Source organism: Thamnophis sirtalis, unplaced genomic scaffold (assembly GCF_051295495.1).
Source record: "Thamnophis sirtalis isolate CommonGarterSnake01/CBP01778 unplaced genomic scaffold, rThaSir2_p1.2 scaffold_13, whole genome shotgun sequence".
Classification (NCBI taxonomy): domain Eukaryota; kingdom Metazoa; phylum Chordata; class Lepidosauria; order Squamata; family Natricidae; genus Thamnophis; species Thamnophis sirtalis.
The window spans coordinates 18,316,656-18,329,759 of NW_028261393.1; the positions used below are offsets into that span (position 1 = coordinate 18,316,656).

At 46.8% G+C, this 13,104-nt stretch overlaps 1 protein-coding gene across 1 annotated transcript in view; it reads right to left on the minus strand.

The window, feature by feature from the left end:
- Positions 1-708: 708 nt before the first annotated feature.
- Positions 709-13,104, minus strand: part of ZDHHC18 (zDHHC palmitoyltransferase 18) — a 51,606-nt gene continuing 39,210 nt past the window's right edge. Inside the window, exon 9 of the mRNA XM_087727158.1 lies at positions 709-1,343. Coding sequence (XP_087583284.1) covers positions 1,269-1,343 — 75 coding nt within the window. The 3' untranslated portion in view covers positions 709-1,268. The remainder of the gene's footprint in view (positions 1,344-13,104) is intronic.

The window sequence follows — 13,104 nt, forward strand, 5'->3', positions numbered from 1 at the left end:
CATTTGTATGATACTTCATACAGACAGACAAGCAGTGTGGCTTTCCCCCCTCTGCAGTATATGGGGCAGAAGAGAAAAACAGTATTTGCAGATGTTTTAAGACTTCAGTGTAAAACAGCCAGACTGAATCAGGCCAAAAACATTAAATACCTGTGGTTATTGCCGTGTTTTCCAAGTTGGTGGAAACCTGGAAGTCAACAGCTACTGGCAAAGTCAAGGCATTAACTTTTCAAGATAGTGCCATGTTAGTACCATACCCAACAGTGAGTTCCACACATCAAAGTGTCCCAAGTTCAAAAAATATCCATTTTAAAAGTCCACATTGGTATCTAACCTCTTCCTGTATGCGTAGTAGAGTTTGAAGTTTTCACTCTGCTGGATTTGTGTAATTCATTTAAAACCTGAATTGGTGCCACTGATTTTCTGCACAGATGTGAAGAAGCATTTCTTTAATCCATCTCAAATCTTTCACTGCCATTGAATATCCATAGATTCTCATTTTGGAAGAAAAAGAAAATATCGTAATTTGAATTACTTTCTTCCTATGAAGCATTGTTTACCACCATGCCCATCCTACTCTTGCCATTTATTTCTAAATAAAATAATAGCTCTAAAACATTTGTAACTTTTCTTGGTAGGGTACTTAACTCCTACAGTATGTCATTCTCTAAAAGTTAACAAGTGTTATTAAAACACACCTGTACATATATGAAATGCCATCTAAGGAGACAGGTATGCTAACAGATGTGGAGAAGAAAATTACAAATATCCAGCTCAAATAGTTATAAAAGAAAGAATGTAATAGAAACACCCTGCTTTTAAATAATGAAACAAGCATTCTATCATTGCAGTGAAAGAAGCTTAAAGGCTAGAATTGCATGTAATTTATACTAAATTGATAGAAGGAAGAAACACCGCCTGGTGTTATGTGTTGTTTGTGCAACTATGGCTTATGAAAATTGGTGCACAGCTCTTGGCATTTTATCATGAAAGAGAATTTAAATGACTTGCATTCTAGATAATAAATCTGCAGATATTTTTATGGGGGTCTTTTTTCAAAAAGATCCAAACCTCACTGAGTTCCTTAATACTTCCTTAATTCCAACTCCTTTGGAAGATTCTTCCCTCCTTGCTTCATTATTTCTCTTGAAAGATGTTCAAAGGTGGGTAGGTAGGTAGTGAAGGTGTCTAGAATCCTGGCCCTTGAGGTAAGGATCAGCAGCACCGTCTGAGCCAACAACACCAGCTCAAAGTTATGGATCTGTAGTTCAAGTCACCGGCCCAACAAGAAGATGCACCATTTGGAAGATGAAGGGATAATCACTAGGAAGAAACCTATTTGGCTGGCAAGAAATAGCAAAACATTTCAGTAAGGAGAGAAACCTCAAAATTCTTAAATATTTATTGAATTTGCAAAGTGCTTTATTTGGCTTTTCTAGGCATGAATTCTGCTCCACCCCGTTTTCTCTTCATAAATATAGTTTCTCACATATCCTATAAGCAAGAAAATGCAAGGTTTTTTCCTATACTTTCCTAAAAGTGAAATGAAACAACAAGCCTGGGCCTTCTCACTCTTTTAAGGATTGCATTAATTTTAATGAGCGTTTAAAGCAGGATATTTATGAATCGGCATTTCTCAGTCCTAGTCGCACCATACAGCCCTTCAGCTGAAATCGGGCCCGTTTTTTCCAGGTCCCACACACTGATTCGCTTTCAGTAAAGTTCAGTGCACACATGTCAGAAAGTAGAAGAGCCCCCTTTCAGCAAACCATGCTAGACATTCAACCCTTGAGCTCAGGACTTTTCCCGGCCCTCTGGCCTGCAAGCAGACTCTCCCCATGGCCTTGCTTCTCAATGCAGATGAGAAGAGAGAGAAGCAACTAGAACTAAGAAGACCTTTCCAGACAAGGAGAAAAATCAATCAGCGGAATGGCCTTCAGAAGTTGTGGGAGGTTTTTAAGAAGAGATTGGACAGGCATTTGACTGAAAGGGTATAGGGTCTCCTGCCTGAGCAAGGGGTTGGACTAGAAGATCTCCACGGCCCCTTCCAACTCTGTTATTCTGTTGTTTTAAATGTCTCAGCGAGGAGATATATTTATCCGCTCAGCAATGCAGGGTGCATTTTATGACAAAGAATTTTGTGTATATGCCTATGAAGCAAAGGAAGATGCTCCATAAGGATAACTGATCCCCACCCCCACCCCCACCCCCCTAGAATTTACATGCACGTTCTCCCTCCTGAAAGGTATGGAGACCAAGCCGGAAAACAAAGATGAAATCAGATAAATCTACGATGAAATGCAATAAACTTATAGGCGATCATGACTGAGTTACACCTAGGTCTCAGATTTACAGGATGGCCCTCCTCTGGTGAGAACTTTGTTCCTGCAGGTGTCCATCAAAACAGCAAGAATATTCTAGCACATTCAGCAACCTTTCTGCGTCTGGTGATGCCCAGGCTTTGATGCTTAAAATCTCAACAACCCGAGGGTTCTAAGCTGGGAAGACTGGAAAATAACTGATATCTGCAAAAAAAGAAAGGTTTGTGTTTCACCGGAAAGAAGCGTGGGATGAATATTACTGAGCAAAGAAATAGATGAAATTACAGTATGTTCTTTCGACAGGTCAATCCCACTGTTCTTGCTTTGCGCTCGGAAGGAACATGGCTGTGATCCACTAAAACATTTGCTTTGCATTCTGGCTCGAACAGCTTCGCTTTCTGAGGCTGTGCGCCAGTGGTGGGTTTCAAAAATTTTTGGAACCTCTTCTGTAGGTGTGGCCTGCTTTACGGTCCACTGGTGGAAACTCTTCTAACCGGTTCGGTAGATTTGATGAACCGGTTCTACCGAATAGGTGCGAACTGATAGGAACCCACCTCTGCTGTGCGCTCTGTGTCTGCTATGCTGGGAGATCTCTCAGATCTGTGCCAGGAATCGGGCTTAAGAGGATGGCTAAAATAGGCCACCAAGAAAGTAGACCTGATCGTTTTTTCCAGTTGCCACCATGAGGTGCTGCTGATACATCAGCAGGGCAACTAAACACAGTTCTTCTGCACTCTATTTTCCCATTAAGAACTATTCCATCAGAGCCACAAGGGGCTGCTCTTAATGCAAGAAAGAGGCAACATGTTACTGGGTGTCTCTTCTTTAATGGTGGGCAAAGATGGCCTTTCGCTTGTTCGTACAGTCTCAGTATTATTGTGAGTTATCCTGAATAGGGATAGAAGGGGGTGGGACAGAGAGACAGAGGGAGGGAAAGAGAGAGGAAGGGAGGGACAGAGAGGGAAAAAGAGGGAAGGAGAGGGAGACAGATGGAGAAAGAGGGCGGGGAGAAAGAGCAAAGGAGAGAGGGAGGGAGACAGATGGGGAGGGGGAGATAGAGAAAGAGAGGAAGAGGGAGAGAGACAGAGGGAGATGCGGAAGGGGAAAAAGAAAAGGGGGGAGAGAGAAAGAGGGAGGGGAGAGACAGAGAAAGGGAGGGACAGAGGGAGATGGAGGGGTGGGGGGAGAGAGAATGAATCAAGACAAGAAGTCCCAGTGTGGGTTTTTTCTCTTCTCAGCACGACCCAGCACTGATGTTCTGGGCCTACTGGCTGAATTGATCCGCTGGCAGACCTACTATGACACCTTGCATAGTTTCTGGCACGACCTTAGACAGTGTGCTTATCCCAAAGCCAAAGTTAAGACGATCCAGGTTCCTGGCATGGACATGATTCTAAAGGTCTCCATAATAGGCCATACTTAGACATGGACGCCTCCCGAAGCATGGCAGCCCTTAAGGACCTGAGGCACCGTTAGCAGATGGTCCCTCATTCTGGAGGGTTAGAGCAGTGGTTCCCAAACTTGGCAACTTTAAGACTTGTGGACTGGCTGGAGAATTCTGGGAGTTGAAGTCCACAAGTCTTAAAGTTGCCAAGTTTGGGAACCACTGGGTTAGAGGATGCCTAGAAGGGACAGGAGAGTCAGTCCTTCGGCTCACCTTTCCTGTCCAGGCTCCTGAAAACGCTACCATGGATTTCCTCCTCTTGCCTGCCACTTCCATTGGGTGAGCTTTGCGCCGTCATCTTGGGTGACACATCTGTCTCCTCGCAAAGCTGGCTATAGGCAGGCCCGTCTCACAGCTGCCACTCTGCCAGCCTCAGCAACTTCAGTGCCGCTTCAGCAGTGAGGTGGGGCAGGGCCGAGCCCTAATAGGCCTGAGGCTCTGGGTTGCTTTCTCTTCCTTTCTTCCCCCCACCCATCATGTTCTGTTGCAGCCTGCAGGGCAGGCACTGGGGTGTCAGCCGCAGCTGGAGTGGGCAAGGCATTGGGCAGGCTACTGGCAAAGTCAAGGCACGTCCCACCCGACAGCGAAGAGAAGGCAGGACTTAGGTGAGTGAAAAGAATGTCTGAGGCAGGCGTTTCCTGAGTCACCGCCAGGGAAGCAGGGCTATGACTCTGGAGCTATGGAGCGTGGGGGGAAAACCCCGTGTTTCTCCTTTGCCAGCCGACCTGCAGACAACCAAAGGATGCTGAATACGGGAGATTTGGATATGGACAATTTGGGTGCACGGAACAGGTTTCTAAGATCCAACACCCAGAGAGAGATTAATTGCAATGCTTATCTTGGCACTGGAAGCTTCTAATCTCTCGCAGTTCCACCCTTTTTAGAGGTTCCTCCCCAGCTTCCCTTTTTATGCTGTTCCCTCGTTCCCTTTTTAGTGAGCGCGGGACCAGCCCTTACTAATCAGGACACCTAACACGGCACAAAGGACTAAGTAGCTCAATGCCTTTTTGATGCCTCCTCTCCTCTCTTTACCACGTCACAGTGAGTCATGTGTAATTGGTGGCTCTGGGGCGAGAAAATGTTGAGTTCCACAACTATTATCACATGAAAGCGCCGAGAAACAATTCCAAATAAGGTCACGTAATGCTGCTCTGAACCGAAAACGGTGAAGAAAATGACTCTTGCCTTAAGGAACCCTCCACAACGATTAGCCTTGAGCGGCCTGATGGGATCTGCCAGTTAACCTCTACTGGGTGGATCATAAACACACCTGGAATGTCTTGGGAATGGGATATGGGTGTTGGTGAGACTTTCAAAGGCACCCATGGCTGTTACTCTGATGGGAAGTTTCTCAGACAAGGTGGAGCTCCATCATCCAGACACACCTGCTCAAATCTTCCCTATCCCAGCCCTCCTTCTCCACCCAATCCATGCAGGCAGCTCCTGGCACAAACAGCTGCGTTAGCAAATCTGCAGCAGCTCAGTGGCTTGTGGGACAGGAACCCACCCCCCCACCCCACCCTGTTCCTCCACCCTGCCCCAAAACTGCTGAGTATTGGCTTTTCCTGTGAGGCCACGTCCCCCTTCAGCCCTCTCAAGAAAAGCCAAGAAGCAGTGGCACTTGCTTAACAGATGGCAGATTAACAGAGTTGGAAGGGACCTTGTAAATCATCTAGTCCAACCCCCCGCCGCCCGGCCCAACCAAGAGATCCTCCACCATTTCTGACAGATGGCAGTCCAGTCTCTTCTTGAAAGCCTCCATCAATGAAGCTCCCACAACTTCTGAAAGCAACTTCTGTTTCATCGGTTGATTGTTCTCATTGTCAGAATAATTCTCCTTATTTCCTGGTTGAATCTCTCCTTGATCAGTTCCCATCCATTATTCCTTGTCAGCCTTCAGGTGCCTTGGAAAATATCTTGACCCCTTCCTCTCTGTCAGCCCCCTAAATATTGGAACCCTGCTATCATGTCTCTCCTGGTCCTTCTTTTCACTAGACTAGCCATGTCCAGTTCCTGCAAATGTTCATTGCATGTTTCAGCCCCCTTGATGTGCTGCTGTGAAGTTTCCCTCCCCTCTTTCCTTTACAAAATTTGGCAAGTCAACCCCACACTACTCCCTACTAACTCTTCAAAGCCTCTTAGCTTTGTAGCTGTGTAAATGTATACAGGTACTCCTTGAGTTACGACTACAATTGAGCCCAAAATGTATGTTAAGTGAAACATTTGTTAAGTGAGTTTTGCCCCATTTTACGACATTTCTTTCCTCAATTGTTAAGTGAATCGCTGCAGTTGGTAGGTTAGTGACCGAGTTGTTAAGTGTGAATCTGGCTTCCCCACTGCTTTTTGGTGTCTCCTTATCAGGAGAAATGCCGTCACAATTTGTGAATTAAGAATGGGATAGTTTTTACATTTTCTTATACGTGTCATTACAGCAAGACTTGGCGTGGAAGTGCAGAGGTTTCATGAAACAAAATTAACTTGAGTATCTTAAGAACCCCCCCAACCCCTGGTCCATGGATGGCTACCAATCTGTGGCATTAGAGCAACCGCCCCGCCTGTGGTATGCAGGCAGCATGCAAAACTACGCCCTCTCCAGTCTGCGGAAAAACTTATCTCTATGGAACCAGTCCCTGGTGCCCAAAATAGCAATAGCACTTAGAGCAGCGATGGTGAACCTTTTTGGCTCGTGTGCCATAAGCGCGGGGGGGGGGGGGGTCGTGCATAGGCATGCTGCATCCATAATGCAATGTGTGACACTCCCAGCGCGCATACGCACATGACAGGCGCCCCCCCCATTTTTTGCATGCTTCTTTTGCCCTCCCCACGCTCCAGAGGCTTTATAGGAGCCCTGGGAGGGTGAAAATAGCCTCCCCTGCCCCCCCCCCCCGGAAGCCCCCCGGAGGCTTCGGGAGCTTCCCTGAAGCCTCCGGAGCGCAAGAAACCAGTCCTACGGCAAAAACCGGAAATTCAGGAACGGACATCCGGTTTGCTCATAGGGCGGGTTTAAGCCCTCCAGAGACTTCAGGGGCTTTCCAGAGGCTTCCCTGAAGGCTCCGGAGGACGAAAAAACGACCCTATGAGCAAACCGGAAGTCACCGGAGGGCTTAAACTGGCCCTCGGGGGGACACTGTTTTCGCCCTCCCAGGCTCCTATAAAGCCTCTAGAGCCTGAGGAGGGCTAAAAATGGCTTTAAAAAAGGCTGAACTCAGCTGGCCAGCACGCTCATGCATGCTGGCCAGCTGACAGGGAAACGCCTCGCATGCCCTGACAAATGGCTCCATAAGTGCCATAAGTTCGCCATCCCGGACTTAAACATATACCGCTTTACAGCCCTCTCTAAGCAGTCAACCCATTGCCCCCAACAATCTGGATCCTCATTTTACCCACACCGGAAGGATGGGAAACTGAGCCAACTTCGATCCTGGTGAGATTCAAACTGCCAGATTGCAGGCAGCCGGCAAGCAGGCAGAAGGAGCCTGCAGTACTGCACTCTAACCACTGCGCCACAGTGGCTCAGTGGCTGAAAAGGTTGAGGGGCCCTGTCTTAAGTCATTTCAAAGTGCTCTTAGTTCTCTTACCTTTTCTTCACTATGAACTTTTTGTGGCCACAGATCATGGCCAGGGCCTACCAGAGTGGTCATAACATTTGAATTCATATATTGATTTCAATACAATTATCAAACATTACAAATGGGTGAAAGTTGTAAAGATGGCTTCACTTACCCATTCGGATTCCACCAGGAGGGTTGGAATCCCCTCTGAAAGCAGAGGACCTTATGGGTTAAGTTGTGACTAAAGTTTTGAGGTCCCACCGACAGCCCCAGGATGGCGACTTGGATGCGCTGTGCCTCGAGTGTTGCAAACAGGGCGAACAGGTTTAGGCTTGAACAGCCCTGCCTCCCACGACATTACATCAGACAAAAGGGAGACCAGGGTGTACTCCCAGGAGAGTCAGTTTCAGAAAAATGCCAAAAGTCTCCCTGCACTTACATCACTAAAGAGACACCTCAGCAATCTGGAGCAAGCACTGAGGTCATTTTTCCAATTAGGGCGTGATTGTAACTGGGAGTGCTGGCAAGAAAAAAGGAACAAGTGTGAGCATCTTCAGGGATGCCGGAGCAAAGAGGACAGTGGCTTGTTGGCACATCAGTTAAGGATGATGGATCTCAAACCCTGGACAGATCCAGAAAGTCCCCTGCACTGTGGTAATGGGACGCTTCATGAACAAGGTCTTTGTCTGCACTGACATCAGATGTCTCTGATTTATAGGAAATAGAATAGAATAAAGTTGGAAGGGACCTTGGAGGTCTTCTAGTTCAACACCCTGCTTAGGCAGGAAACCCTACACCACTACAGACAAATGGATATCCAATCTTCCAGCCCTACTCTTAAATCCATGTTTTATTTCTATTAGCCACATGCCTGATATGGATATTTGCTAGGGATCTCCAAAGCCGTGCCATAAATGGCTTTCATTTTCTGGAGCCCTCATAATAGGCATGAATACATGCTAGGGCAGTGATGGCTAACCTTTTTGTCACTGCATGCCAAAAGCACACACACACACGTGACAGTGCATGTGTGCGTACACGCACTCAATGCAATGTATGTATGATCTCCCAGCATGAAACCCCCCCTTGTGCCCATGCACACGTGATCCCCCTGAACTCCCCCACCACCCCCTGCATGCACACGCAACCCCCCGAACTCCCCCTGCCGCCCCCTGCATGCACATGCGACCCCCCCTGCATGTGCCACCCGTGCATGCACAGCAGAGAACCAAAAACCAGCTGGCTGATGGGAGGTGCACGTGCATGCACTGTGGGGCTGAGCTGGGGTGACGGCTTGCGTGCCCGCAGAGAGGGCTCTGCGTGACACCTGTGGCACACGTCATGGATCCGCCATCACAGTGCTAGGGGATAGGGTCCTACCACAAATCATGCATCATTCACAAGTGAAAGGCTGTCAGGAAAGGCCCTTGATCATTATTTCCACAGTGGGAGAAAGTCCCCAGTCCCACCAGGTGGAAAAGAATTGTTGCCAGGTGCTTCTTGACTAGCTCCAGCTCAACCGCAGACACCTGACTTGGATCCTTGGTGCCTCTAACAGGCGGGAAATATCCTCCCTTGCCTGGGACGAGTGAAACAGCCCAGCTCAAGCCAGCATTAAGGCAGCTCCTGATTTTCCCAAGAGATAGCGAGTCCAACTTGCTGATTACCCACACTGGTTCTGCCACCACAATTTTGCCAAAGAGAGAAATCAGGGGTTAGACATCAACGCCCATTAAAAACTAAATCACTGTAGTTGCTCCTCAGGCCTGCAGCTTCCCAAGAGGTGGGAGCAGTTCAAGATGGACTGGAAGTCGGTTCTTTCATTTTGTTGTCACAGCAGAAAATTTGATCCAAAGAAATCAAGAGGGAAAAGGAGCCATCTTCATCTTGCGCAGGCTCCATTCCTGTTCAAAATCCCCCCAGGGCTGCTGTCTCCTGTCTGATTCCCTGCCAGGAACCTGCAAATTAGGCCCCAAGCCCACCCTGTTCCTGCCTCTGGCTCTTTTGCGGGCTTTTAGGGTGAATCTCTTGGCCAGAGCAATTTCAAAGAGCTGTTGTAAAACAGAACTAAAGGCTGGGACAAGCACCACTGGTTGCTCAGGCTGGAAAAGCATAATGGGAATCTTCCATTGAAAAGAAAAATGTCAAAAGTCAGGAAGACGCTGAGCTGCGCTTTGAAATGTTTGCCAAGGAAAACAGGCTGTGGCATACCTGGCCCATATTGAAGTACGGTGTGTGTTTGTGTGTGTGTGTAGAGGGGTGGGAAGCCACTGTGGCAGCCAAATGAGTGTCTGGGTGGAAATAAGGATGTTCTCCTGCAGATGAAGCTTCAGTGAAATGTGGAGAAACTGCAGAGGGAAAACAAAATTGGCTTTCTGATTCTCCACCGGATTCTTGATCTGACGAACGTGTTCTGATGCAGGCTTCCCAAGAGCATGAAACAAACTCCTTGTCTCAACAAAAAACCCTTTTATTAATTGACTGTGAATTCTCCTCATTCACATCCAGCAAAGTCTTTCAAGGGAGGATTTACAGTCACAGACCTTATCTGGCTTGGAGAGCTGACAGGCCAATATCTGCAAAACTTGGCAAGGAGTCTCGGAGAGTCACGAACCAATTAAGCAAACTAATTGTCTCCTGCAAACTCCACTCCCCTTTCGCTCTTCTTTTATTTCCTCTGGGAGGGGCCATTCACCGTCCACCTGTGGCCTTACTCCCAAGTCGGCCCTTGTTCTTCAGCTGTTCCCTTTGTCTGGCAACTCTGCGCATGCACACACTGGGAACAGGCTCCAGCTGTTCATCTGTCTCACTGATGTCTGACTCTGAAGGCAGCTGATAACTGGCATATGGCCCTGGCTCTATCTCTGCCTCCAACACAAGAGCCCTCATCAGAGCCTTCCGCAGAGTCCAGGACTGGCCCATGTTCCTCCCCAATCTCCTCATTGTCTGAATCTGCTGCCAGCTCTGCTGGCCGCTGGCGGGCCACAACAAAAAGATAGTGTGCGGTCCCCACCCTCTACTCCCATCACTGCTGCCTGTAGCCATGCAACCTAATTGTCTGGGCCGGGTTTGGTTGCTTTCCCAAGGTCTTGCAGTGCCTTGATGCCTCCTTGCCTGGTTGGAAGCAGAACGCAAGTCTGCACTCGCTCTCTTCCAACACATGGATATCTTCTTGCACAGCTTGCAGTATGTCCCGCAGATCATGGGATGCTCACCTGGGACGCTCCAAAGAGTCCTGGGGGACACCAGAACCAAATCACGGAACAACCTGCGGAACAATTTCAGTCCTCTTTCTAGATAAAAAGATTGGTCTCAAGGCTGAGTTGAGGTGTTGTTTGCTAGTCCTCCCAGATAGGCAAGATCAAGAAACAGACGTGGAAGGGATTCTAGGGTGCTCTTTCTTGTTGTAGGGTGGTAGAACAGGACAGAACAGAATTCTAAATTGGCCAAGTGTGATTGGACACACAAGGAATTTGTATTTGGTGCAGATGCTCTCAGTGTACATAAAAAGACAAGATACATTCGTCAAGAATCATAAGGTACAGCACTTAATGATAGTCATGGGGAACAAGTAAGCAATCAGGAAACAATCAATATAAATATAAATAACAGAGTCTTTAAAGCATGTTTCATTTCTCCCCATGCCCCAGCTTAGGCTAAGGAAAACCAAGGTGGGGTTGTCCCGAGTTTTATGAAAAGTTTTATATCAAAATGTATTTTATTCTTAATACTGTTTCCATCTTTCCTTAAAATATTAACAGATTCCATAATGGACTGAGAATCGGTGTCTCCACTAGATAACTGACAGTCAAGCTGAAACTAAGTTAATCAAGTAAAAATAGGAAATTGGGGGGGGGGGAAGCTTTTTACTAAACACTTCTTCAAAAAACCCAAATAAGTTACCCCAACCTAATCCACATATCAAAGGATAAGGTTTGTGAACAGAGAGTTAATTAAATTAGGTCTCCCACCAAAACTGCGTGTTCATAAAAATAAACATACCTCCACACACTGCTCAAGTGTCACGCTAGAATCAGCATGTAGACATCCAGGACCAGCTCCCCTATTAACTGTGGTGCTGTGCCCCCTTTTTCTGCAGCTGCCCCTAAAGCAGTGTTTCTCAACCTTGGAGACTTTAAGTCCTCTGGACTTCAACTCCCAGAATCCCCCAGCCAGCTTAAAGTCGCCCTAAAGGAATACTGCCCTAAAGAAATACCGTAAATATTTCTTCTTGCCCTACAGCTGTCTGGATCTCGATTTTATTCTTGCAACCCCAGCTCAAGTGGAATCCCAAATTATTCTTCTGAGAGTTTCTTTGCCATACTCCCCTTTTTCTCAAGAGTAAATAATATTTCATTCAAGTCCCCCCGTAACAGCTCCTTCCTTCCTTCCTTCCTTCCTTCCTTCCTTCCTTCCTTCCTTCCTTCCTTCCTTCCTTCCTTCCTTATCCTGAAGATCAATTCTAAGTTTCTTTTTTTCTACTGCAGGGTTGGGGTTCCCCATGTTGGCAGGGGAATTCTGAGAATTGATGTCTACGTGTTTTAAAATTGCCAAGAAACCCTGCTCTCTCCTGGAATTAGGCACCAGCATTGACTGCTCGCATTGCCAATCCTTATCTCACTTCTAGCGGTGCTTGGACTTCCTTCCTGGATCATAGGTGCCCAATCGAACCAATTTTACTCCTGTTGGAACTTTGGAATTAAGGATATTCCCTGGTGTAAGAACATTTGGCACATTTGAACAATGGAAAAGTGTTTGAGGCAGAAACTTGAAGCCCGCTGCACCAAAAACAGTTCTTTCTTGTCCAGTATTCCGTTGCAATTCATTTGTGCCAATGAATATGGCACCCATACTAATTGGTGGCTGCCAATGCCAATCTTTGGCCCAGATTGCATCAGCCACACTTTCTCTCCATCAAATTATAGGCTCTCTTGTGCCTGTACAGTCACCCTGAGTAAACTACAGTGATTGTATCAGCGGACAGATCTTGATCTATCTGCATCACCTATAAAGCATCTATTGCCACATCCCTTCCTATCTCGCAGACTGATTCTGAAGCAAGAAGAGTGAAATAATTGGTTCTAGTCTAGCTTTCCCCATTCTGACACCTTCCCAGGTCTGGGAATTCAGCTCCCTTAATTCCTAATCAAGGCTGGACCAGGTGATGACGTAACAATAGAAGAGGCTATTTGAAGCTCAGGGTTGAACTGTGGGGTCCTTGGTGCTCTCTAAGCTTGGTGATGACGTGTTCCAGGTGTCCCCCAGCCCCTTTTCATAGGCTAGGAAAAAGCTTAACTACATGGTGTACTAACACACTTCTTCTGGGAAGCAGACCCTGGAGTGTAATGTGCCAATTATTCTTATGCACATCCATTGTGGCAACTGGACTTTTCCAAGGGAAAAGAACATTGAGTGCCATACAAGCTCCCTGGGATAGTGCAAGGGAATTGAAAAGCATCTGCATTGCCATGAAAGCCCCACAAGAGAGGACATTTTCCCAATAACATGAAAGAGGCAACTGTCAGGTTGTAATGAAAATAAAAATATTTGGGCAAGAGATTATTTACTATTTTGCTAGTAAAAAAAATTGGATCGTTCTTTCTTAGTTTCTGAGTAAGGATATGAAGAACTAAGTGACATCACTGCATAGCTTAGTCCATCTTATCTTGTCTTTAAAAATCTCCTAAGCTCCTACAAATACAAATATTATCCAAATGGGGCTTGGAGAGTCTCCAAAGAGATGCTAGTGCATACCCCCCTACAAATCCCAGGTTTACACTCTGATGCA